Source organism: Culicoides brevitarsis, chromosome 2 (genome assembly GCF_036172545.1).
Source record: "Culicoides brevitarsis isolate CSIRO-B50_1 chromosome 2, AGI_CSIRO_Cbre_v1, whole genome shotgun sequence".
NCBI classification, from domain to species: domain Eukaryota; kingdom Metazoa; phylum Arthropoda; class Insecta; order Diptera; family Ceratopogonidae; genus Culicoides; species Culicoides brevitarsis.
In genome coordinates, this window is record NC_087086.1 from 34,018,343 (window position 1) to 34,046,262 (window position 27,920).

The following is a 27,920-nucleotide window of genomic DNA, read 5'->3' on the forward strand; positions in this document are numbered from 1 at the left end:
TATTTTTTTTTCGACTTTATACACATAGTCAGGTTACAGAATGAACACAGACAGACAGTGATTTTCAGTGATGGTTGCTTTGGTGACGTTTTTTGTGAGGATTTAGGATAGTTGTTCGTTTATCATTAGTAGATTTTTTTTTAATAGGTGGTGATTTTGTGACGGTGTTCTTTTTTTCGTCTACACATACATACTTTTCCTCTCCTCTTTAATTTTTTCTTGTTATATTTTTTTTAATAATTATTTTTTTTTATTTATTTTTAATTATTTTTTATTCGAGAAAGTTAAAAATTTGAAGCATGAATATTTTTTTTTAATTATTTTTTTTATTTTTTTTTCTTAGTTAATTAAGAGAGATTGTTGTTGGTGGTGTATGTATGTGTAACTGTTTACATGAAGTAGCTACTGACGTATCCTGCCACCATCATACCAAGGACAGTGAGACACAACAGGATCATGATCTTCTTCTGCAAGGTGTGTGCAAAAAAGTTGTTTAAGAAAATTGACAAATACAAGATTTTTTTACGTAGACAAACATTTGACGGAAGAGAAGAGGAGGAAAGATAAATTATATATGTTGAGGATGTTTCTTTGTATAAAAATATATATTATTATATATGTTGCGTTTTTGTTGTGCTTTTAAATCATTTAGTGCAGTTTGTGATTTTTTTTGTGTAAAAAAATTTTCTATCTAATTTTTTGTATGAAAAAATTCATTCTTTAAGATATATATTTTTTATAATAATATAAAAAAGTGTCTGCAATCAACAATTTTTTTTAACTAAAAAAAATAATTAAGTTTCGTGCATCATGCTAAAAATAAAATATAAGCTTACCTAAAAAAAATCGTGCAAACTTACCTAATATACTACATATATATAAAAAATTAAAATAATAATTTAAATTTAAATAAAAACAACAACAACTACTAAGCTTTTATAAAATGTTCGAAATTTATTATTTTTTTTATAAATTTTTATATAATAATAATAATATAATAAAATAAATTTAAACAAAAAAAAAATGATAGAAGGAATTCAATAGCAAGTTATTTTAATTAATTAATTAATTATTAAATTAATACAATTCTATAATAATAATTTTTTTATACTTTAATAACAGAATAAACATAAATAAATAACAACATCATTTACGAATATTTTGAATCTTTACAAAAATCATCAAGTAGAATTAAGTAAATGTAAAATTGGCGTAAAATAGTAGATTCGGGAAGTTATTGTTGTGGTAATCATATTTATTTAATTGATATAGGGACGTGATGCAAGACAGATCGCTTAGAACCATACACTGAGGCAGTTTGTTCGGGTACAATTGTTATGATTTTTTTTTCATCTCTTTTTATACTAGCAAAATAATTAGCAAGATAATGAGGGAGATAATCAGGCACGCCAAAATAAGAATCTTTTTCTAAAATAATGGGAGAAAATAAAAATCAATTAATAAATTAAATAAAAAATATAAAATTAAATTATTAATTAAATTAATTTAATTTTAAAATTTTAAAATTAAAAAAAAATTTAAATTAAATTTGAGTAAAATAATTTAATTATTTTTAATAAAATTTTTATTTTTTTTAAATTAAAATTTAATTATTAAAAAAAATTAATTTTTTTTTTTAAAAATAAAATTTTTATTTTTTTTTACTATTAATTTAAATCCAATTAAAATATTCAAATAAAAAATTTTTTTAAATTAATTTAAATAAAACTTAAAAAGTTATTAAAATTAAATAAATTTAATTATTTTTTTTAATGAATAAAATAAATCAATAAAAATTAATAATTTTAATAAATTTTAATTTTATTAATTATTTAAATGAAATTAATTGATTAATTTTTTATTTTAATTATTTAATAAATTAATTTAAATAAAATAAAATACAAATTAATTTAAATAAATAATTTTCAAATAAATTATTTGATTATTTTTTAATTTTTAAAATTCCAATAAAATTAATTTAAATTAAAAATTTAAAAAATAATAAAATTAAATTATTTTTTAAAATTATTTTGTAACAAACAAACAATTATTTTTATTTAATTTCAAAATTCAAATAATTTATTTTAATTTTTTTAAATTAATTATTTAAATTAATTGTTTGTTAAATTTAAATTAAATTAATTTAAATAAAATTAAAAATAATTTTTTTTAGTATAAAAAATAATTTTTAATATTAATTCTGTTATAATTGTTAATTTTATTAATTTTTTTAATAAAAAAATAAAAAAAAATCATGCAAAGAAAAATTCAAACCACAAACATTTTAAAATTAACTGAAGGATAAAAAAACTCAACAAGTTATTGTATAGTTGTCAATGTCAGAAAAGACTTGGCAATGAAAGTTTCCCACACAAACACACAAATAAGTAACAAAAGTAAATTCTATGCCAAATAAATGAAAAGAGTAAAGTTGTCACGTGATGAAATCCGAAAAATAATAAAAGAAAAATTATGATTTCCACGAAAAATTTCATTTTTTTTTCGCTTCTAACAAAATCTCATTCACAGCTAATTTCATCGCATCTCATTTTATTTTACGACCTGACTCCTTAATGTAACTACATTAACATGTTACATTTTCGCATTTCTCATCATTTCATGCACAAAAAACACGACAAGATAACAAAAAGAGACGAAAAAAAAATAAATAAGATGAGAGATCATAAAATCAGCTAGGATAATTTTTTTGTTCAAGACGAGCGAAATCCATCTGTCTTTCTGTTTTCTGTAGCTACAGACCGAATGCGAAATGATGAATGCTTTTTTCCTTCGACTTTTTTGTTCGAGTCGCAAGGGGATTGTCACACGTACGAAACAATCCTCGTCAAGGCAGCAGCAGCAGCGCAGGATTTGGAGCGGCAGCAGTAAATTTCATGAATAATTTTTCCTGTGCGGCACAATTAAAACGTACATGCCCAGTGACCAGCGATAATATGGCAATGTTTGTCCGAAAATAGATTGTAGGTCATTTCAATTGCTTCGTAGTTGGGAATTGCAAAAATTATGACGATGAAATATATTTTCGGTGTGTGCTATAGTAGAGGTCAACAAAAAAAAAGAGAAGACGAGGACGATGGGAAATCAGTGTAGAACATTATTTATTCAGTTCTCGACCAACGAACGCCATCCATGGTTGGAATGAATATGAAACGAACACACAGAAAAAAAAAACAATCAGTTGGGATTTTTGCAATGATGATGTTCATTTTTGGGTATAAATAAGCGAATGTGTAGCTAAATGCGCGGTAAAGCCCTTAAAATATACAGAGGATTAATTTGATTGTAATTATTAACGAGATGGAATTAAAAGTTGATTCCCATGGATTTTTGCTTACAACGATTTTTTTTTGAGTTTGTCGTTTTTTTTAAGTAACCGACATTTTATGGGGAAAAGTTGATCGTTTGTTGATGGAAAATTTGAGTAAAACTATGGAAGAATGCACCGAGAAGTATTTCATCGTCATAATTTGTGGTTTGGTTGTTTATTAAATTTAATTTATATTTTTTTACTTAATTTTATCAGATTAATTTTCTTCTTTTATAGTTCAAAAAATTTTTTTATTTAATTTTTAATTAAATTCGATTTTTTAATTCAATTTTTTCTTCTTTAATTTTTTTTTAAATTTTTTTAAAATTTATATTTAAAAAAAAATCTTTATTAATTTTCGATTTTTTTTTTACTTTTAATTATTTTTAAATAAATATTTTTTTTAATTTAAAAAAAATAAATTAATTTAATTTAATTTAATTATTATTAATTTTATTATTAAAATTTTTATTTTTTTTATTAATTTTTTTTTTTTTAATTTGATTATTTTTTTTAATTTTTATTATTTTTTAATGATTTTTTTTATTTAATTTTTTAAAATATTTTTTTTTATTAAATTTATTTTTTAATTAATTTAATTTTTTTTTATTTTTTTTAAATTATTATTTAAATTATTGTTTTAAATATTTTTTATCAATTTTTTCTAATATATTTTATTTAATTAAAATTTTCAATTTTTTTTTATAAAAAAGATAAAAATCTGACAATTTTTTATTATTTTCGTCACGAAATCCATTAAAAATCAAAAAACTTCCTCCAATGGAGACGCCTGCTCTTTTGTCTCTCCCTTAAACTATTAAATTTCCAGCTACTGAACACATCTAATTGAACTCAATCATGATTTATGTGAGTAAACATTCATTCCAAAATGCGATTTGAATCAAAAGAAGGAGGAAGACACGACAAACAGAGAGTCGAAAAAGAAATCGGCAACAACATAACTTTCATCAACAATACTTTTATAAGTTTACGTTTCATACGTGAGTCTACATAAATTTCGTTCACATTTTTGGCACAATTTCAAAATTTCTGCTAATGGCGAAAAATGAATGAAAAAAAATGTCTGACAAAACACAGTCCTGGCTAATGAATCGATAATAAAGTGGAAAGAAAACACCCAGACTCACACGTTCACTACTCGTTGGTCGTCACAAATTAATTTTCTTCACTTTTTTTTCTCGAACGGAAATTTTAAATTTATTTTCTTTTATAGAAAAAAATAAAAGAAAAGAAGAAATTAAAAGGAAATCGCTATAAAAACGTTTGTTTATCATTATTCGAGTATTCTTGTAAAAATTTCTATAAAAAAAACTAAAATTGAAAGAAAATGGACTCCGGAAAGGATTCAATAATAATTGATTAGCTGTCTGTTTTCTTTCACATTTTTCCGAATTTTACAACATTTTTTTTGTAACAAAAGACGACTCGTAATGGCAAAAAATGTATAAAAATAAAATATGACAACATAAAAACCCTTTTATGTGAGTTTCGTTGTTTGTTTGCCTTGCTTGGCAGTAACTCGAGTAATATACAATTGATTTTTTTCTGTCACACACTGCGAGTGACTTTTGCAACGTTAAGAGGATAAAAAAATATTTTTTTAATATTTTTTTTTGCCCATATTGAAGTCCATTTTAAAGAAAAAAAAATAATTCGAAAAAATTTTAAAAATTAATATTTCAAAAATTTTTTATTATTTTTTTTTTAAATTTAATTTTTTTAATTTTTTAAAAATTTAAAAATATTTTTTTAAAAAATATTTAAAAAAAAAATTTTTTAAAAAAATTTTATTTTAAAATTTTTTAAATTAAAATTTTTTTTTTTTAAAATCGCCGAAAAAAATTATTTTTAATTAAAATTTTTAAAATTTTTTTCGAATTAAATTATTATTTTTTTTTCTTTAAAATAAATTTCAGTATGGGCCAAAAAATATTTAAAAATTAAAAAAAAATATTTAAAAAATTTTAAAAATTATTCTCCAATTTTTTTTAAAATATTTTTTTTTATTTAAATTTTTAAAAATACGCTTTAATTTAATTTTTCGACATTTTTTAATTTTTTTTATGTAATAAATTTTTTTCTCTCTAATCCAGCTAAAAATACGACGAACTAAAATTAAATCCTTTTACACACCTGTTCCACAAACCAAATAGATTAAAAACTTAATTCTGTCAATTTTTTCATTCTCTCTCTCTATTTTTAGGTAAAAGTAACACCCAAATAAACAGCTAAGCCAATTAAGAGGGCAGCTGCTGTTACAACCAGACAAATAAGGATTAAAACTTTCTTCTGCAAAAAAATAAAAAAAATATGAAAAAAATAGAAAAAAAAAATGTAACAGACAACAAAAAAGAACCTTGAACAAAAAAAAAATAAAAAGACAATCACAAACACAAATGCGATCCTGCCACCAAAATATGCGATTGGAGTTTTGATTAACGACCGATAATAAATCTGCCTTTCACCGAAGTGAGAAATGATTGGACAATGGCCCAAAACAAGAGCGAACGAACCAATCAATCACAAAATGAATGCGATGAAAATATCGCCGTTAGGCTGAAAGAGCAATTTGGAATGATAATGAAATCAGAATTCACGACGAAGATGGAATGTTTCGGGAATATTGATGCGGTTCTGGCGTGCTTTTGACGAATAAAAACGGTAAATTTCGTAAGTAAATTAGATTTCATTAGGTGAGGCAAGCAAAAATCGATGGAATTCATGAATTTTTATATCGAGACTTTTCCATGGTTACGAGAAAATGGGAGCAAAAAAAAACTTTTTTTTTAGAAAACTTGAAAACGATAAAAAGTTGAATGGCAGAAATATCTGCAGAAAAAAAGGAGTGAAATTTCGACGCAACAAGCCCATTACTTGTAACACAAACCGCAATAATTTTTGTTCTCTGACTTTTTTTTTGTTGATACATCGTTTTCTTTTTGTACATCAGATACACGGAGATACTTTGAAAGGAACAGTTGGGTGTCCTGTGATTCGAAAAGAGATGAATTTTAGTCTAAAAAGATCTTTGGAGGTAATTTAAGACCTCTAAAAATAAATTTAAGACCTTTTATGGCTAAAAAAATTATAAAGGTCTCAAATTAACTTTTGGGTCTTAAATTTATGGGTCTTAACTCTTATGGGTCTTAAACTAACTTTGAGGGTCTTAAATTAACTCTTATGGGTCAGAAAAAAAACTTTGAGGGTCTTAAATTAACTCTTATGGGTCTTAAAATAACTTTGAGGGTCTCAAATTAACTCTTATGGGTCAATTAACTTTGAGGGTCTCAAATTAACTCTTATGGGTCTCAAATTAACTTTTTGGGTCTCAAATTAACTCTTATGGGTCTCAAATTAATATTGTGGGTCCAAAATTAACTCTTATGTGTCAGAAATTAACTTCGAGGGTCTCAAATTAACTCTTATGGGTCAAAAGTTAACTTTCAAGGGTCTTAAATTAACTCTTATGGGTCAGAAATTAACTTTGAGGGTCTTAAATTAACTCTTATGGGTCAGAAATTTAACTTTGAGGGTCTTAAATTAACTCTTATGGGTCCCAAATTTCTTCCTTTGGAGTCTGAAACTCAACCAAAGCTAAAATTCATCTCTTTCCAAGTCCCCGAGTACAAAAAGACACATTCGTAAAACTTTTTCCGTGTAACCTTTTCATATTTTTTTTCCCACATCTGTGTCATTTTTCATTCGCATCGTAAATCGCAACAAGACAAGACAAAAAAAATTACCTCGCCATATCTCTCTCCGGAGAGTACGTGGACAAGATTTTCGCTCCATGATAAGACAAAAGAGACGCGAAAGGGGAACAAAAAACGTCACAGATAAAAGCAGTGGACTATTTGCTTTTCCCTTTTCTCTCGTTTTTTCACGACTTGACGCTAAAAGCAAACATGTAACAACAAACGTAAAGAAGCTATTAGCAACATTTCCACTCGAAATGAATGGAGCTCGCAAAACCTACAAACAAAGAAAATGGCTTAAGGGGGTTAATTACATTATCTTAATCTTTGTAAATTATTACAGAAGTTGGATCTCGTTTTGTGTTTAGGAGCAAAAATGATGACAAATTTTCGTCTCGTATTTTTTTCTTTCTCTCCGGTTACGTAACTCATGTTCATCTCATGTGCTATTATTATTGGTCAAGGACTCATCTCGAACTTGTTAAAATTCTAATTATGCGATGGAGACGTCTGGTATTTTTCGCATGCTGCATATTAAATTTCCTCCTTCTGAACAAAAAAAAAAGTATTTTGGTCCCAAATGTGAATTGAAATACATTTTGCGTGTAAATTGGGGTTGTGTCGTATTTTACGCTGCTTACCACAACGACAACCATTTCTCATGCACGCACACAGCTTGCTGCTTGTCCAAATAACACTCACACACAAAAAAGGTTGTGTATCGATTATTTAATTTTCCGTAACAACAATACGAGTTCGAGTTGAACGCAAATACGGGGCGGGCGTCTCTCATGCAAGCAACAAAGGCAAAAAAGTGTAAACAAGAACATGTTTTAAAAATGGATCAACAGTCGAAACGAGACTTAAGAGATCTCTCTCGGTGCTACGTGAGGATTATTGGAAGTCATTTTTGCTTTAAAAAGACACAAAAAAAGGTCTTGATCCCCCCAAATGTAACAAAAATTTATACAGAAGATTATGGCAAATCAATACTCATAATAACAATAATTTTTTTCGGTTGCTCTTTTGCGTGTTTTTCGTACCCAACAACGACGGAGTGACGCCGCCGATTGTGGCAAAAAACGGAAAATTTTAATTATTGGTGAGAAAGGTCCATCATTCAAGGACGGAACAAACGTTTTCACCTTGAGTTGCCTTTAAGTCAAGCTCTTTTTTTATGAACTTTGCTTGTGTTTTTATTTTTTTGCCGGTTTTTCCTACTGAGGAATAATGACATTTTTTTATAGACCAAAAAGCAACATGAATAATACAAATGTTACTTTTATAGCGGCATTATAATGCAAAATCAGTAAAAAAAAGTTTTGTCATAAATTTTACTGCTGCGGAAGACGGAGTAATAGTAGACTTTATCATCCGGAGTGATTGTTGTCGCAAGTTTTTGTTATCGAGAATTGAGGAAGTGAAGGAAAACAGGTAAAATCTGTTGGAATTTTGACAGGTGACAGATGTCAAAAGTGACGTTTAGTGAATTTAATGAAAAATTGAGAAATTTTTCGACTTTTTGACAGGAGCTGTCAAAATTTTACTAAATAACTGTCAAAAAGTTCTAAATGTCATTTAAACGTCAAAGTTGTGTCATTTTTCTTCAAAAATTTAAAATTTTAAACAAAAAATGACACAAATTTGACGTTTTAATGACATTTTGAAGAATTTTTTTGACAGTTCTTTAGTAAAATTTGACAGCTTCTGTCAAAAATTTGAATATTGCTCAAATTTTCATTAAAATTTTTTACTTCTTTTCATTAAAATTTCAAGGGCGGATCCAAGGTCTTTTGCAAAGTCTATATCAAATTTTTTTGTTCGAAATTTTTTCAATTTTTATTTAAAAAAATTCTCAATTTTGACATAAACTTTCAAGCTTTTACTGATTTTTCCTAAAAAAACACAAAATTTAAGAAAATTTTTGACATTTCATATGAAAATGTCAAAAAACTGTCAAAATTATGACATTTGTCAAAATTCTCACATCATTAAATCCTTTTGTACGAAAATTAATTTATGATAACATAACAATATTAAGTACAAACAAGAAAGAGAAAGAGAGAAAAAAATCGTTTAATTTCTCATTAATCTTCTTAGCACTTTGTTCTCTCCTCTCGACACGTATTTGCACGCAAATCGCTTCGTCATTAATGCCCATTCTCATTTTTTTTTCCTTTTTTTTATTTCTACACGAAGAAAATTTACAAAACTTTGTTTTTGATAATCAACTCCCATGAGAGAGACAAAGAGAAAGCGACCAAGATGGAAAATTTTTAAGTGTGTGTGATCGAACGTGCATCACATTAATAACAACCGAGAGCTTTGTCGTGTGCGTTGTTTGTTGAAAAACAAAAGCTTTTCACATAATTTTGTCCTACTTTATGATAATTAAAAAATCGTCAAGTCTCTTTTTCATTCGCTCTTCGCTAAAAATGTTCAAACGTTTCGCAATCTAAATAATGCGTCAAGAAAAATTAAATTGAGAAAAGTTCAGACGACAACTTTTTTTTTTGTTTGTTTGCGATGTCGGCAATGTCTTCGCTCAGTGTCCCACGAGAGCGATTTCCTCATGAATAAAATTCATGGTCTCAGATAAATAATGATCATACGGCTCATAAAGAACGAACAATGAACGAACATGTGAAAAGGGAGCAAAAAAACAGAATGGCACAATTATTCAAAAAAAAAAAAAGAGATTGTGCGTGCCAGTGTCCCATTTTTTTATTTCGTGCTCGTGTTGTTTTTGATAGTATTACTTTTGCGCGCGCGAGCGAGTTAAGCCAAGCTTGCGAAAAATAAAAAAAAAATAGAGCCAGACATTATGGAGCCACAAACACCTTATCACTATTATCGATCTTTTTCTATAAATATTTTAATAAGATTAGGTTTTTTTGCGTTCCTTTTCCTCTCTTTCTCTTTTCTTTTTGTGTGTGAGATTTTTTTCCCATGTCAAGTATTTAATTTAATTTTATGTCTACTATGCAAAGAACGTGAAAACAAATGAAGGGGCTTTAAAGAAGATTTTAACTGATTTATGCACGAGACACGAGCCAGGCGTCTCCACGTATATTGCAGAGGTAGAGAGACGCACACACAATGAAATTAGGCAGCAGAGGAAATTGAATTTTACTTTCATCCTCTGTCTAGCTCATCTCATCGGAAAAATAATCAAAATTGCACGAAACAATTTTATCGAATTATGATGGAAATACATCCAAAGTGGTTCGTTCGAGAAAGAGAGATTGGCAAAAAATGATTCGATTAGGATTTTTTTTTTAAATTTAAGCTATGACACCTGTCAATGTTGTTAAAAGTGATTTTTACGAGTCGAAAATTTTAATTTAATTTAATTTAACTGCAGAAATTTAAAAAAAAATTAAATATTTACGAAAATTTTTTTATCAGAAATTATTTTTTTTGGCATGGAAATCTATCAATTTTAATTTAAAAAAAAATTAAAATTGACTTTTTAATAGAAAAATAACGACTTGCCAAATCTAGTTTTAAATTGATAAAATGTGAGAAAACTATTGAAAAATTAATTATAAAATTTTAGAAAAATAAATTTTCATTAAGAACTTTCTCTTAATGCTTAAAAATTACTTTAATGTCAAAAATAAAAAAATAAATTTTCAGGAGTCAAAAATGAAGAATTTATAGAGATATTATTTATAGGGCTATAAATTCTTCATTTTTGACTCCTAAAAATTTAATTTTTGACAGGAAATTGTTAAGAACAATATTTTGTTTTTCATATCGTAAATTTTAAAATTCGTAGACATTTAAAAAATTTTATATTATGAACTAACGGACTTAAAACTTAAAATTCTTCTGATTTTTCAATTCACATTTTTTTTAGGTTAGGTTTGAGAAAGACATTATCGTAGTGTCCAATGTGACAAGCTTAGCACAAATTTTTATGAAATTATTCAATATTGTTGAGTTTTGGATTTTTTGGATCGTCAAAATTTTTAGGTTAGGTTAGGTTTGAGAATGCATCACCGCGGTCCGAAGACCTATTGTGTTTTTTTTTGTTTTTCAGCTTTTGTTTTGTTGGTTTTGTCTTGTAGTTCGGAATCCATTTTTAGAATTTGTGGTTTTATCCTTCAAAGAGCTTCGAAGACTTCCTTTGAGCCAATAATAGGTGAGATGAGACATCGTTTGTTTTTTCATTTTTTTTTCTTCATTTCATTAATTTTTCATGTTTCAGAGAAAGTTCTATTTTGAACGTTTTAATTAGTTAGGAGGAAACTCCAACAATTGGAAAATTTTATTTTTTTATTAAAAAAGAGGTTAAATTGTTAAAATCTATTCCAATTTATCCAAACCAAGCATTAGTAATCGTTATTTTTTTTTCTTCTACCAAGGGGTTAGTTGACAAAATTTTAAATTTTTTTCAAATACCTTTCTCGCCTTGGATTGATACTCCTTGGCGATCTTGAGTGCCGTATGCCCCTGCTCAGTATATTCCTTACTCTGTTCCACATGATTCTCAATTCTGTCAACCAGTTCGCCCTGTTTTTCGCATTATTTGTCCCCGCAGTCGAAAATTCTCGAACGTTACAGTTAGTAGAAGGAGGAGTTTTGTTAATTTGCGTGAAAGATCGTGAAGTAGAGTTATCGATAGAAATTGCATTTTGTTGCTCGTGAGATTCGCCCACAACCAGTTTAGTCGAGAGAACAGAACCGAAGGCGAGAAAAACAAATTATTAAAGCGATAAATTCGGTGTTAAATTTGTTGGCAAGAAACGCACCCCCGGAAAAAATAAAAAAAAATATGTTGATAGGGAAGAGAGAAAAAAAGAGAAAAATTCCATAATAGAAAATAAACATGGTAATAAAAGAATGCGGTCGAAAAATTTCATATCAACACACACAAAAACGTACAGAAAATGCACCATAACGACATTTTAAATCGTTCCATTAACAGATGATGCACATTTTCACCCAATTTTTCGAGTGTGCACCGCGACACAACATTTTCCCAAAAAAGATAGCCCAAAAAAGTTGCCATAAATTTAGTTTTTTCAGACATAAAATAAATTTAAATGCATGCAATAATAAAATAAAACAACAACAACAATACATTAGAGACATGCAGTGATGAAGATGATTTAAAATTATTTGTGAGTTTTTTTTTGTTAAAAAATTTAATTTTTTTATTTTTGTGAGTTAGTTTTGTGAGTTTTAGCAAGCAAGGATTTGGGGAATTTTTTTGTAGGGGTCAAATAATGTCACGTTGATAAAAATATGAAAAAAAAAACAAAAAAGAAACATTAGTTAATGTGTTCAGGAAACTTACCCGACGAGCTTTGCTTTGATATTTAAGTGCTTTCTTTGTATCTTGCGTCGCTGTTTGAACGTAATCCATGGCGTGCTCAACATGGTACTCGATGCGATCAATCATTTCACCCTAATGTGTTCGTTAAATATTTCATGAGGACGCACAAGAATTTAATAGTTTCGAATAATTTTTTTTTTCGTTCGATTGTTTGCAAATTGTTTCGGTCGAAATTGTTTGGTTAGTTTGGAAAAATGTAGAGAAGGAAAAAAAGAGAAAGAAGAACAGAGAAAATTTTTATGTAATGTTTGTTGATTATTTATTTGTTGAGCGATGAGAATGACGAAGGAAAATAAATTTTCAAAAAAAGAAAAGAAAAACGAAAAATACATTAATCAATTACCAATAATTTACACAAGGATACAAATCGTGATTTGGAGAGATGGCTCTTTTTTTATAGAGAAATATTAGGCAGAGACGAGTTTTTGATTTTTTTAAGTTTTTTTTATCATTAGGGGTCCTAATGAGGTCTTTAAGAATAACTTTTAAGCTACTTTTGATCATTAGGGGTCCTAATGAGGTCTTTAAGAATAACTTTTAAGCTACTTCTGATCATTAGGGGTCCTAATGAGGTCTTTAAGAATAACTTTTAAGCTACTTTTGATCATTAGGGGTCCTAATGAGGTCTTTAAGAATAACTTTTAAGCTACTTTTGATCATTAGGGGTCCTAATGAGGTCTTTAAGAATAACTTTTAAGCTACGTTTGATCATTAGTTGTCCTATAGGGGTCTTTAAGAATAACTTTTAAGCTACTTCTGTTCATTAGGGGTCCTAATGAGGTTTTTAAGAATAACTTTTAAGACACTTCTGATCATTAGGGGTCCTAAAGAAGTTTTAAGAATCATTTTTCAAACATTTAGGGTCCTAAAAAAAATTAATTCAAATTCCCGTCATTAGATGTCGTTCAATTAAAATAACTCCCCTGCCTAACACTCTCGAATTTGTATCCTCATCGTCTTTCTCGGCACGATAGGTAAATAAAAAAAGTAACAGCTAATGAAATCTAAATAAATAAAGATCGTAACAAAGTTCTTTTCAATTTCCATGTTTTTTCCCACACTTTTCTCTCTCTCTCTCATTCGATTCGGTATAAAAAATTCGTTTGTATGTTTTGTTAAATTAAGGCAAACACCCTTCTAGTTTATGTTGTCATGACTGTCTCGTAGGCACTTCAAAAGCCATAAATTTATGTAGGCAGCAAATTTAATTAATATCGATTTGATGAGAGGAAAGCGCGGGAAGGAAATTCGTTCAATTGAGTGACAAGACGAACAGATGGACAAAAAAAACTAAATAAAAAATACAAAGAAAGACACTTTTTTTGAAAGAAAAAAAATTGAAAAATAAATAAAAAAAAATATGAAACGAGATGAAATTGATACTGACCTGACTCTCGACCAACATCGCCATATCCATGAACATATCGTGTAATTCCCTAATTGAATTTTCCAATTTTATAATGTCGGCGTGTCGTGCCTCGATATCAGCCAACGTTTGTTTGGCTTGTTGTGTTTCCATTATGATCTGATTATTTTTTATTTCATTTTTTTTTAGAAAAAAGACGAGTTAAATCGGCATTCAAGAAAATAATAATTAAACGAAAAAAAATCAGAGGCTGAGGTATCGAAAAATTTTAAAAAATAATTGAAAACAAAAAAATTGTAAAAAAAAAAATTAAAATCACTTTTAACTGATTTTAATTCCTCAATCCAACGTCTGAGTCTGAGACGAAACTTGAATTAAGAAATTAACGACAGATTAAAAATAATTTTTTTTCAGTCCTCTGGGCAGTTTTCCGATTAATTTTTCGTTGAAGAAGAATTTTGCTGTGGACTTACGCCTTGAGTGAAAACTGCTGAATTGCCCTGTTCCAACATTTCTTCAAGTTCCTCATTTGTTGTCGTTCTCCCGGCTGTTTATTAAAAGTTTTTTTTTGTGCCAAGTATGAGGAAGAGTGGAAACAAGTGTAAGAACGAGAAGAAACTTTATTAGTTGTTGTTGGCTTTTAATGGTGAGAGACATTTATTTTTTGGGGGGTAATACACTTAATTTGTGAAAACGATTAAACATCCAGATGGCGAAACATTTTTCGCGAACAACGTGACGCGAGTTGTGTAAGAGGCGATCGTTTAGATTGTAATAAATTTTAATGATTGTTGAGAATTTATTGATGAGTTATTATTTATTTTATCATTGGTGATAAATTTGGCGTCGCGGAAAATAAAATAAAAGGCTTGCAGAAGAAAAATTATTCGATGAAATTTTTTAAAAATTATTTTTTAAATATTTTTTTCTTATAAAAAAAAATAATTTTCCAAATTTATTATTTTTTAAATAATTTAATTAAAATTCATAATAATTTTAAAAATTTATTTACTTGGAAGTTAAATGATTTTTATTTAATTTTTTTTTAATAATTCTTTTAAAATTTTTATTAAATAATTTTATTTTAAAATTACATTAATTGAAAGTAAATAAATTATTTTAAATTAATTTTTTTTAAAAATTAATAAAAATAATTAATTTTTTTTTTTAAATTCATATAAAATATTTAATTTTTTTTTTAATTTAATTAATTTTTATTAAAATTAATTTATTTTTTTAAAAATTTATTAAAAAAATTAATTAATTTAAAAATTTGATTTTTAATAAATAATTAATTAATTTAATTTATTTAAAAAATAATTATTTTATTTTTTTAATTTAAATTAATTTAAAAAATATATTAAGCAAATTTATTTATTTTTTTTTTTAATTAATTAATTTTAATTTTAAATTTATTTATTTTTTTAATTAAAAATTTAAAAAAAATATCGTATAGGACTTTTAAAAAATTTTTTCAGACTGACATCTGTCAAAAAAAATCCTAAAACCCGACCAAAATAAAAATCCATCGATCTAACTTTCCCTTTTTTATTTTCCCGCCATAAAATCGCCACTCCTACCAACAAAAAAATTTGTTTTTGATTTTATTATCGCCATCATCAATTTATTATCAACAATCAACTCAAATCAATCGCTTATAAAAAAAAATATGTACAGAACATAAATATACGGAACTGCTAGGTAGGTACATTAAATTGGTATGATACAATAACACCCGACTCACAACAACGACACACAATTGCTATTGACGCGCATAATTTGACATCACTTCGATTGCATTTATATTGCAATTTTATTATTTTCTATTAAACGCTTTTTTTATTCTTTTTTTTTCCAAGGAAGTGTGACGACGAAGGAACGACACGATACAAAGTTGTGCAGCAACAATTGACGACGGTCGTGCTCTAGATTTTTAATTTAATATTACAAGCGATGGGAAAAGTAAGGCATGCAAACTACTGATTATTATTACTGTGTATTAATAAAAAAGTTGATGGAAAAGTTTTTCTTTTCACAGATTTTTTTTTCTCTCGCATTTTTAGCGCATTTATATTTTTTTTAATAAAAATTATTTTTTTCAGGGTCTGTCTGAATTTAAAAAATTAAAAAAAATAATTTTTTAATTTTTTTTATAAATTCAAGGAGATTTAAAAGTCACGTGGTTAAAAAAATTTTTAGTGAAATTATTTTTTTTTTAATAATTAGGTCACGTGGTTAAAAATATAAATGCGCTTAATTCTATACAAAAAAAGACAACGATGAGACAACAAAAAACGACAGAAAAAAGGGGAAAAATTGAACTTACTGATCTCCAGTTGTCGCTGTATCCTGCCTTTACATCTTTCTCTGTAATCCGTTTGCGTTCGATTATATTCTGTCATAACTTCGACGAATTTCCTCGATAAAGTTGAGTGTTGTGTTTTTCGTATTCTTAGATCGGCATTCGATTTGTTGGCTTGTTCTTCTTGTTCGATGTTTTGTTCAATGCCCTACGAGTCGCGAACGTTTTTCTTCAGTTTTTGTCATTTTTTGACGAAAAAAATAATTGACTTACCTTAAGTTTACCCCTAACTCTATTGGCAGTTTTTTTAATATCGGCCATAAGATCTTCGAGTTCTTGTTTCGTTTCTGAAAAAAATAATTTTAAAATTAAAAATTAAAATTTTTTTAATGATAATTGATTTAATTGATAATTCAATTAAATAATTTTTAATAAAAAAAAGTAAATAAATATATAAATAAATTAAAAAATTAGTTTAAAAAATGTAATATTTTTTTTTTTAATATATAATTTTAATTAATTATTTTTTAAAAATTTAAATAAAATTAAAATGAATAAAAAAATAATTTTTTAATAAAAAAAAAATAATTTATAAAATAATAAAAAAAAATATTTAATTTTTTTTGTTAAATTAATTTTAATATTTAATAAAATAAAATAAAATTAATTGAAAATAATTAAATTAATTTAATTTATTTTAATATTTAATTTAAAAATTAATTGATTAATAAAAATATTTTTTTGAGTAAATTTAATTTTTTTTTAAATTAATAATTTAAGTAAATCAAATTAAATTTTCAAAATAAATTAATTATTTTTTTTATTAAAAAATTAAACTTAATAAAATTAAAATTTTTTAACTTACTTTCATCTGATTGTGGTGCCGACAAAATGGCACTATGTTTCTTCTTGACTTCCTCGACATTTGCCTGTATCTTGTCTATCATTTCCCGTATCTCCTCGACTTCATTGAAAAAGTCATCCATGAAGCCGTCACGATTGCCCTCGACATTGACGGCAACATCATCTGGCCCGACATCGTCGTCGTCACTCTGGGCCTGCAAATGAAAAATGGAGAGAAAATTTGCATGAAATTAAAATTTTAATAAATCAAATTTATTTATCGCATGGTTCGTAATTTTACACACACACACACACGAGAGCATCACATGGCGCACGTTGCAAAAATATTTAGTGTGAGAAAAGCTGAATGGATGGCGATGACGATAATGCGATGATGATGATAGTTATTGTTATTTATTATAATAATTGATTGAATTATCTTCAATGAATGGCGAGAATGAAACAAAAGCAGCCGCCCGCGAGTTGAAATGACGATAATCGGACACCTGAGGATGCACTTTGGCTGATAAAAAAGTGTCAAGTGTGATGAAATTGTTCATTTTTATCGATTTTTTGAGTAGTTTTTGAAGAAATTTACGAAAAAAAATTCTTTAAATATTAATTTTTAGACATTTTAGATAATTTCTTTGATTTTTAATTTAAGGTTTTTCAAATTTTTTGTATATTTTAAGTTTTTTTTTGAAATATTTTCGAAATATTAGAAAATTTTAGTAGAATTAGAATATTTAATGACAAAAAAATTGAAAAATTATTTTTTTTTTACTTTTAAAAATTTTAAATATTTTTTTTATGAAATTTAGAATTAATAAATTAAATTAATTGATTTTTTTTTGAATTTTTATATTTATTATAAAAAAAATTTAAATTTTCAGTTAATAGTTAAATAAAAAATTTTGGGCTCAGTAAGTAAGAAAATTAACAAAATTTTTACATTTCAAGAGGCAAAAAAATTCACCATGAAATGTAATTTTTTAAAATTTAATCTAAATTAATTTAATTAAATTAATTGAATTTAAATAAAATTTAACTTTAAATATTTTAATTATTAAATTTAATTTAATTTAAGTCAAAAATTACTCATATAAAAATTTCGTTTTAAATTTAATTTTATCATTTTTCGACAAAGAAGCAAAAAAAAAATTATAAAATTTTTTTTTTTAAAATTTAACCTAAAATCGTCTCAAAATTTTTCAAAATTGATAAAATAATGAAAACGCCTGGTCATTCACTCGAACGAAAAAAAAATCTTTTCTCTTTACTTCTGCTCTACTTTTCCGCAGCTTTTCTCCTTTAAATCATCACTAACAATATTTCCTCTTCATTATCGCTCGACTCTCGTCTGTTAATGCGAACAAAAAAATCACATCTCATCCGGTCTTTCTCTCTCGCTTTCTTTTCATTCAACTCATAATCATAAATTTTCAAAGTTTTTATCGTCTCGTAACGCCAGATAATGTTCTCGTTTACTAAAACGAAGCAAAAAGGGGATGAGAAAGAGACAATCGTCGTCTAATTTTCCGTTAAATGAGTGAAAAGACAACAAATGGCACCTCATTAATAAAAAAACGAACTAACTCGAAGGAGCGTCAAGAGCATTTTTTCCGCATGGAAAACTGACGTCAAAATCACGTCGCTTATCGATTTTCCATGCGACTTGACCTCTTCTCCTTCGATAAAATTTATTTTAGTCACAAGTGTTAATTATCCTGTTCATTATCTTTTTTTTTCCTCTTGCACTGCAAAAAAAAAATTCCATCTAGAGCGCAAAAACGTAACATTTCTCACCGTTGTTTTAATGAATTTTTCGCAAGTCGAGAGGAAAATGAAAAAACTCGCACGTACCGTAATTAACAACATGCTCAAGCAGCAACAGTTCGAGAGTTAGCCATAAATTCCGTTGCACGCATTATTGTAGTTAAAAATAAATAAATAGAAGGCGTTGGAGGAATATGGCGACGAGGAGAGAATGGGGGTGGCTGGTAATAAATTTAAACAGGCACGTCTCACGGGCGGCGGTTGCCATTAAATCTCATATGTCTTGTTATCAGATTTTTTTATTTATATATTTTTTTGTTATAAATTAATGTAAATTTAGCAACAAATGGCTTCTACTTCATTTTGCATGAGGATTTCAAGGACGTACAGTGAATGAGCGAAGATAATAATAGAAAACACGTGTCACGTTCTTCTGTTATTTTTACATATTTTGTTTGATTTTTTTTATATCGCGTTTCGAGGAAAAATTGATTTATTTAAAAATTGAAGTCACGTGGTTAGAATTACATAAAAATATGCATTGGGATGAAAATTTTGAATGTTTATTGGGTTTTTATGTCACGTGGTTAAAAAATTTCAAAATTTTCATTGGGAAAAAAATTTTGATGAGCACTGAAGTTAAAATTTATAAAATATTAGTTATTGTAGGTCACGTGGTTTGAAATTTGTACAAATTTTGTTAAAAGCAAAAAATTAAATTTTGCATTGGGATAAAAATTTAAAATGTGCCTTGGGTTACGTTACAAGTTCAATATTATCAGCTCATTAAAAAAAACTTTTTAAAAATTTTAAATTAAGGGAATTTTTAAAATGTAAATTAGGCTAAGTCACGTGGTTAAAATTTTTTATAATTCATATTGGGAGCGAAAATTTTAAAATTGTATTGGGATAAAAGTTCATAATCTGCCAAAAAATACAAAGATAAAAGAAATTTTAGAATGGTAACTAAGTAGAGAAGCTCAAATTGTGCATTTGGTTTTATATATGGTCACGTGGTTTGAAATTTTTTAAAATAATGTAATTAACAAAAATCTCAAAATGTGCTCTGGATTCGAAAATTTTAAATATTTTCATGGATAAAAATTCATGATATTTGGTAAGAAAATTATTTAATTTGAAATAAAAGCTGCTTTAAGGTTCAAAAATGGTCACGTGGTTAAAAATAAAAATCCGATATTATCTTAATTCCTTTTTCAAACGAAAACTTTCAAAACTTTTTTACAATTTTGACGAAATCAACGAATGAAGGGCGCAAAAACATCTCGTTTCAGTATTTTTTTTTTCATTTTATTTTTTTTTTGTTCATTGACAAAAGGATAATAAAAGTTCGTTATGGTTATTTTTATTATTCTCTTACGAATATTAAAACATTTATCGCATTACTAACGTCCTCACGTTTTTCATCCAATAAAAAAAGTTGCTGGTTTCGTGTTTTTTTCCTGCCTGTGAGCAACGTACTGTTCACAATAAAAAAGAAAACTAACAACGCGTTGAATGAAAAGCGAATGAGATGAAAAAAAAAGATGAAATGGCTCAAGGACACGATTCATTTTTGATTATTTTAAATTTTTCACAGGAATCGAGGTTACGGATGTTACCAAAAAAAACGAGCGTCGGAGGTTACGTTAAGCAGACACGTTTCCGAGAGCTGATGGATGCCTCGAACGTGCACGCATTAAATTAATTCAACTGGATTGGATGAAAATGAGATAAAAATTTGCGTATCTCGTGAAATGCGGCACTAAATAACATGAGAAGAAAAAAAACGGAGGAATTTTATGTTAATGAGTGTCGAATGAAAATGGGTAACGGCACACGCTAAAGCATGTTAAAATGCGGAAACCTTCAGAAAAAAGGAGTTTTTTTGAGATGTAAATTGAATTTGTTGATGAAATTTGAGCAGGTCAAGGCGAAATGTGGAGACGGATGGTATTTTACTTTACAAGAATTTGACAGCAAAGTTATTAAAAAGAAAATTTTTGACAGAAAATTATTTTGACAGCTGTCAAATTTTAAATTAAATTTTCATTTTTGAGCAATTTCAAGAAATTTTTTAAATTAATTTTGAGTAAAATTAAATTTTTTAATTCTACAAAATCTTAAAAAATCGAAATTTTTTGAAAATATTGTTCATTAAAAAAATTTTTGACGTTTCTCAAAAATGACAGCTGTCAAATTTTTTAACTGAAATTTCCTTTTGTGAAGAATTTTTATATTATTTTACGTATTTTTAAAAGCAAAAGTGTTGATTTCGTGTCAAAAAAAAAACAAAATTTAAAAAAAAAATTTTGACAGTTAAAAAAGTGACAGCTGTCAAAATTTTTTTTAAATTCCCTTATTTAATTCTTTTTAAAAATAATTTTGTGAGATAATTAATAAAATTATAAGCTTTAAATAAAGTTAAAAAATTAAAAAAGGCATCAAGATTAAGTTCAAGGAAAAAATTTTGATGACAGTAAATTTGACAGATGTCAAAATTTTTATGAAATTTCAATTTTAATGAATTTTTAAAGCCATTTAAAATAATTTTTAAAAATAAATTTTAAAAAAAATCTTAAAAAATTAGAAAAAAAAATTAAAAAAAAATAAAAATTTTTCTTAAAAATTAATTTTTTTCTAAAAGTAATTTTTTGCCTTTAAATTTTTAAAATATTTTTAAGCAAATTTCAAGGCAATTTCATGTCATTTTAACGTCAAATAATAATATTCCATCAAAAAAATTCAAATTATCCCAATTTTTTAATACCAAACATTTTTCTATTATGACCTTAACGAGCAATAAAATTAATGACCAAAATCTCGCTAAATTGCCGTTTTCCATTAAATCCATTGCCTTGCCGTTAAAATTCATCACAGACCAACTATGGACTGCCTGTCAATACTCAACATTGCAAAATTCTTCGGTTAAACCTCCGACCACGCCGCAACATCGAATTTAATTTTAAAATCTAAACCGCAATCTATTGTCCGACAAATGTGTTGAAAAGCTTCAACAATGTCACACAGCCAACAACTTTCGATCCATAACAATTTCGGTTATTGTTTTTTTTTTTGGTTTATGATATTTTTGCTTCTTCGTCTCGAAAAGAGAAAATATCGAAAGTATTCCAAAAATTTTTTAATAAATTTTTGTTTGTGATTAAATTTCGTCTCGTGCCATAAATGCAAAAAAAAAGTAGAAAAGTGAGTGACACGTGAAAAAATGTTGAGACAGGTCGGAATGCATTTTACGGAGCGAATAAATGTCAAGCCAACTCGAATTTGGTGCATTCATTGATCATGTTGATCATTTATTTACTCAAGGCATGAAACGAGAGTGTGTGCTTTATTTCCTGCCTTGTTCGCACGAAAGCTACATAAAATACCCCTTTTATGACTTGTTTTGTTGAATATTTAAAATCTAGGTGTTTCTTCATCATCATGCGTTCTATTTTCAGTCGAGGCACTCGAACAGCACACAGAAAAAAAAATAACAACAGCAGATTGTTTTGTTATTTCATGAAAAGGGTTCATTTATTTCACATATTGCGAAATTTGATAAATGTTTATAAATAATAACACATCCGAGCATGCATTCGAGGCAAAAGGAAGGTAAGACGGAATAATTTTGGGTATTTATTTTATGATGGAGAGAAATTTGTTTTTCGGTAAAGAAGGTAGACCAATGGGAATTTAATGAACGGTTTACGAGTCTTAGGTCGGGAGGATTAAAAGCAAATCAAAACTAATTTGAGCAATTTGTGCACAAGACATTCGAGCTATTTTTGGATGCAATCAAGGTATTTTTTGCGTGTTCAACCGAGTATTATGAGAGATAAAAAAGTTTCTTTTGGTAGTTTTGGAAGTTATGGAAAAATTTTTTTTTCTGGTTGTCTAGACATTTTTTCGACACATTTTTTTTTGACTTTCATTGAAGATTAAAAATTAATAAAATTAATTATAAAAAATTAAAATTTTTGACGAAAATTCATTCACATTTTTTAAAAAAAATTACATTTTTAACTTTTTAATTTTTTTAAAAGCAGTTTTAGTTGTTTTTTTCTTTTTCAACGAAAAAAAAAATTTTATACTCTTTTATTTAAAATTTATATTTTATTTTTTTAATGAATTTGATTTTTCTTGCGTTTTAAGATTTAATTTTTAAAAAATTAAATAATTTTAAATTAAATATATTAATATTTAATTAAATAAATATTTTTAATAAAATTAAAATATTTTAATTAAATTAAATTATTTTAGTTAATATTTTTAATTAAATATTTTTTTTAATTTTTAAAATTCAATAAAAATTTAATTATTCTCAACTGATAGAAATAATTTTAATTTCTTCATTTTTTTTAAAATATTTTAATTTCTTCATTTTTTTATTTTATTTAAATTTAATCAAATTTTGTTACGATAATTTTAAATGTTCAATTAAGCAAATCTAAATTTTAATTATTATTTTTTTTTTTTTTTGAAAAAAATATTTTTTTACTTGCTTGATTTTTAAATATTTAAAATTTAAAAAAAGAAAATTAAAAAAAAATATAAAATTCTAAAATTTTTGTTTAATTTCAGTCAACATATTTAAATGATTTAATTTATTTCATAAAATTTTTTAAATTTCATTTTTAAATAAAAATTAAAAATTAAAATTAAGCTATAGGTACCTCAAGCAATTTTTTTTAAATTACGAATTTTTAAGTTTTTATGATTTATGGTAAATTTTTTACATTTTTTGCGTAAAAATTTTAAGAAAATCAAAATTTTATCACATATTGAACAAATTGCCATCAAAAATCACCCAAAAACGACAAATTCTTATCAAATCTGTGAAAATAATCACCCGAATCAACGTTTATGGTCACTCAAAATTACATAATTTCCGTCTCAACGATTTACTGGGAAGTTTTAACAAGTTCACTGACTTCCCCGTTGTTCTTCGTGTTGTATATCGTTCTTAACTCTTTCTATGTCACTTTTGTGTCGTTTCGTGTCATTGTTGCGTGAATAATTGCTTCCATTCAATTGTTTCAGCGCGACAAACAATCGTCTTGTGTTACGATCGGTCGTCGTGGGTTACTTCATCCGCCGTTGTGTATCGTAGATGGTATTTATGTCATCTTTTTCTCATTCTCTAACCGTAACGCACAGCAAGTTGCTTGTTGTTGTTTAGCAAATATTCGTCTGATTGATGACCTCATCGTCGACATCATCATCAAAAGAGCAGAAAAAAGAGTAATAGACAACTTTTGAAGTGTTAATTTTTTACTTTGAATGTTGAGAATTGAAGTTTTGATTCGAAAAAAAGTGAAAATTGCATCGAATTTTAAGTTTTTTGAACCACGTGACTTAACCCAGTGCACATTTTAAAATGTCTACCCAAGGAATACTTAGATTTTTTTTTTAAATTTGGGTTTTAAAATGTTTCCTTGAAGTAAATTTTAACTTTTCAAACCGATTGACATTTAAAAAGATTTCCAAAAGTTAAATTTTTAGTTTTAATCCCAATGCACAATGTAAAAATTCTCCCTACAGAATATTTTGACTTTTAGCCTCAGAAAATATTTCAAAAGGTCTCTTTATCTTATATTTAACTTTTTTTAACCCAATGCGTTTTTCAAATGATCCCATATTAACATTTTAAATTTTTGACCCAATGCACAATTTAAAAATTTTCCTGATAGAATATTTTGACTTTTAGCATCAGAAATTACTTTAATAGGACCCCTAAATGTAAATTTAACTTTTTTTAACCCAATGCGTATTTCGAAAATTCCCTTATTGACATTTAAAATTTTTGCCCCAGTGCACATTTCAACAATTTTTCTTTAAATTTCGGAAAAAGTAACATCAGGTGATCATTTTTCTTGATGTCCCTCTTTTTTCCACACACAAAATGACAAATCCTTCCATTAGATAAAATTTGTCGGTCCCTTTTTTTAGCACATAACGAGACATAACAATATATCCTTAACTTCCTGCCTGGCCGATTATGACACATTTGTGACAGAAATATGTTCATGTTCTCAAGCCTTTTTGCTGCTGCGAGGCAACAAAGGGAACAACAGTGTGAGGTGCGATATATGGCAAAAGTGGTGTCATGCGGTTTTATGACAAGACAGACGACGAACTTCATAGTTCGTGTCACTTTTTTCCTGCCTCCATCTCCTCCGGGTTACGGGGCGGGTGACACAGTGTCACACAAACAAGCGACGCCGCCGTTCATGATGATGTTATATAAGTCTCAAAGGTACCTTTTTACACACGTACACGAGCCTCGCACTAATTTGTCCTAACAACTTTGCAAATAGCGCATAATAAAATAATTAAATAGTGCTTGAACGAGCGACGTGCTGAATAAATGAAATTTTCTTGTGTGTGTAAGCTCTTTTTGAAACAATGAATAGCATTACCGTCATTATTATTATAAATAAACATGGTAAAGTGCTTGTAATTGTTTCCCTTTTTTTTCGTGTCGTCAGACCAACGATCGCTCGATAGTTTTTCTCGATGAGAGAGGAAAAAAAAGTTTGATGGACAAAAGGAAGAGAGAGAAAGACAAATTAGACATTTATCGTCAGTCCATTCATCATCCGATAATAATTAGTGATTATTTATTGATTAAAACAAATTACCATGCTGGGTCTATGATTACTTTAACTGCGTTAAAATACCCTTGATTAGACGAGTGTCATTAATAATTTTTTAGGGCGTCAGCAGAGATAACAAAAACAACTTTTGTTTCGGTTATCGGAAAATTATCATAAAAAATTATGACAGGTGTCATTTTCATTGAGAAAAGTTCATTTATGGTACTTTTTGGAGATTTTTTAGAAATTATTTTTAAAATTTAAGGTTAAAAATTACTTTAAGATCAAAATGGCGTTGAATTTATTTCAAAAAGATGTATTTGAACTTTGACAGATGACAGCTGTCAAAATTTTAATCAGCTCTGATTAAAGAAGTTAATTTTTAAGTTAAATAACTTTTATAAAAGACTCAATTTTTGACATTTTATGAACAAAATTGGAGCTAAAAAATATTTTTAAGTTTTGACAGATGTCAAATTTTTTTCTAAAAATTAATTTTTGAGCATTTTCAATTATTTTAAAGATATTATTTATAGGAATTTTGCCTTTTAATAGTCTTAAGATTAAAATACTGTTGAGATTTATTCTCTCAGAAGATTTTGAATTTTGACAGTTGACAGCTGTCAAACTTGTTTGAGTGAAAAACATAAAAAACTCAATTTATAAACTTTTAAAATTCTTTTAGGTTTCTTAATACTTTACAAAAAAAGGTGTTTATTGGCCTTTTTAACCAAAATTTTTGACAGAAAAGTGACAGCTGTCAAAATTTCAATTTAAATTGCTTTTTTTTAATGAAATATTGACAGAAATGTCAATGAAAATTTCACAAATTATATTTTTTTTACAATTCTTTAAAAAATAGGATTCTAAAGCTTTTTAATCTCTCTTTAAATTGTGACAGCTGTCATGTGTCACTTTTTAACTAATTTTTAGAGAACTAAAAACAAAAATTTTATAAAAATCTTACTCGAAAAACATAATTTTCAATATTTCCGAATCAAAATTTCTTATTTCAAAGCTCTAAAAGCACTTTTGAATTTTAGAAAATTGACAGCTGTCAACCAAAAAAACTTTTTCAGTTCAAAACCATCAAAAATTCATTCAAAAATTAAATTTTTAAAGCTTTTCAATAAAATTCTTTTACAATTTCTAATAAAAAATGCCAACTTTCACCCATAATTGACATCTTCCAACATAATTTTCTGTCAATTTTTCAATTTCTGTCCAAATTATCCCTCTTTTAAACCCTCATTGCCTTACTTGGTCATCTTTGATAGCCGCATTTTATCATTTTATTCGACCATGAATGACTGACTGCCACATATAAAAGTGACAAAGCGTAAAAATTTATGACTGATAAAATATTAACGATTGTTTTTTCAGTTATTTTGTGTTTTTTTTTACAATTTCAGAGTCGTGAAAAGATAATTTTTTAATATTTTTAACAGGAAATCCTCTTGACATTCAAAATTTTCATCTGAAAACCACAATTTGGGACAAAAATTCGCAAAACCCGCAAATCTTATCTTATCAATCCAATTCAAAGTTGATGAAAAATTATCTGATTGCCGTCAAGTGACTCAAGAGATTCCTTCGTTTTTTTTTTCGCAAGTGACCTTGAGAGGTTTGAAGCATGTGACTCATGCGGGCTTTCTTGCGCGCCCACTCATTGAAAACGATAATCATCGTCGTTGCTCGAGAAAATTAATTAAATTAACAGTCGAGTGTGAGAAAAATTTATTGACGTGACACGACGACGACGACGACAAACTCCGGACTGTCACACACAGAAGAAGAAGAAGCAAATCCGCACAATTGACACCTGACCTTCATTCTCGTCGTGCTCGTCGGGTGTGTGTTTCGTGTACGCGACATACGATTTTTTAGGGCGTTTCGTGCTTCTGAGTCATGTCTCCGGAACTCGCAGCACAATTTTCGGGGAAATTTCACTTACCGCTTGCAAAGCTGCTAATCTATCCTTTGTCATTTTGTTGTTTTTTTACGATTTTTTGTCGTTTTTTGAAATTATTTTATTTTATTTTGTCAACACACAGTTTGCAACAATTATTTTTTTTTTCTTTCACAATTTTTTTTTCTCTGAATTTTCGTTTCTCGTGACTTTTGTTCACTTTTTTTCGCGATTTTTGGATGCTGCTGCTGACAACAAACAGCCTTGACTTGATGATTCAAGGAAAATTTGTGTTTTTTTTTCTCTTCACTTCTCTTTATCAGCACATAATATTCCCGTGTCGTCGTCGTAGGCTTCCTCCGTACACACAACTCTTCGTGTGTGTGTGTGTCAAGGGGAGAAATGCAATTTTCGCGTTTTTACGGGAATTTTTCTTCTTTTCCAACTTTTAATTTTCGGATTTTGCCACAAAACGCTCGGTGGATTTCCCGGATTGCAGGCAACTTGTTTTGCCTCGTTGCACTAGCAAAACGTTGACGCAACTTTTGGAATTTTTAGTGGAAATGCTTGGCCAGCATTCGGAAATTTATTCGCCAATTCGTGTTAGATTAGCGTGTACCGCAACAGCGAGAAAAACTACAAACGAAAATCGATACGGGCATGCGTCACAAAAGTTTTTCTCGTACGCAGGGCGGGTTACCCTAACTTTGGAGCTTCGTTCGAAAATTGCTTTGGGTTGA

The 27,920-nt window shown here is 27.2% G+C and overlaps 1 protein-coding gene across 4 annotated transcripts; it reads right to left on the reverse strand.

The window, feature by feature from the left end:
• Nucleotides 1-341: 341 nt before the first annotated feature.
• Nucleotides 342-27,780, reverse strand: LOC134832490 (syntaxin-1A). 4 transcript variants are annotated; one of them, XM_063846533.1, is made up of 9 exons: nucleotides 27,226-27,780; nucleotides 16,922-17,114; nucleotides 16,330-16,403; nucleotides 16,081-16,264; nucleotides 14,228-14,301; nucleotides 13,776-13,913; nucleotides 12,350-12,460; nucleotides 5,483-5,638; nucleotides 930-1,428 (listed from the first exon to the last, which is right to left on the reverse strand). In XM_063846533.1, the coding sequence occupies exons 1-8, from the start codon at nucleotides 27,256-27,258 to the stop codon at nucleotides 5,549-5,551; spliced, it is 897 nt and encodes a 298-aa protein (XP_063702603.1). In that variant the 5' UTR covers nucleotides 27,259-27,780; the 3' UTR covers nucleotides 930-1,428; nucleotides 5,483-5,548. The 4 variants fall into 4 exon arrangements, with proteins under 4 accessions (XP_063702604.1, XP_063702603.1, XP_063702607.1 ...); XM_063846534.1 differs by lacking the exons at nucleotides 930-1,428; nucleotides 5,483-5,638 and adding an exon at nucleotides 342-467 and having other exon boundaries at nucleotides 27,226-27,779; XM_063846537.1 differs by lacking the exons at nucleotides 5,483-5,638; nucleotides 12,350-12,460 and adding an exon at nucleotides 11,452-11,562 and having other exon boundaries at nucleotides 27,226-27,779.
• Nucleotides 27,781-27,920: the final 140 nt, after the last annotated feature.

Bases quoted from the DNA above. Each gene is read 5' to 3' on its own strand.
- LOC134832490 (XM_063846533.1), bottom strand. From the start codon at position 27,258: ATGACAAAGGATAGATTAGCAGCTTTGCAAGCG. The intron at 16,404-16,921 runs GTAAGTTAAAAA...TATTTTTTTCAG, and splicing joins GGCACCACAATCAGATGAAA to AAACGAAACAAGAACTCGAA. The intron at 5,639-12,349 runs GTAAGTTTCCTG...ATTTTTTTGCAG, and splicing joins ATCAAAGCAAAGCTCGTCGG to AAGAAAGTTTTAATCCTTAT.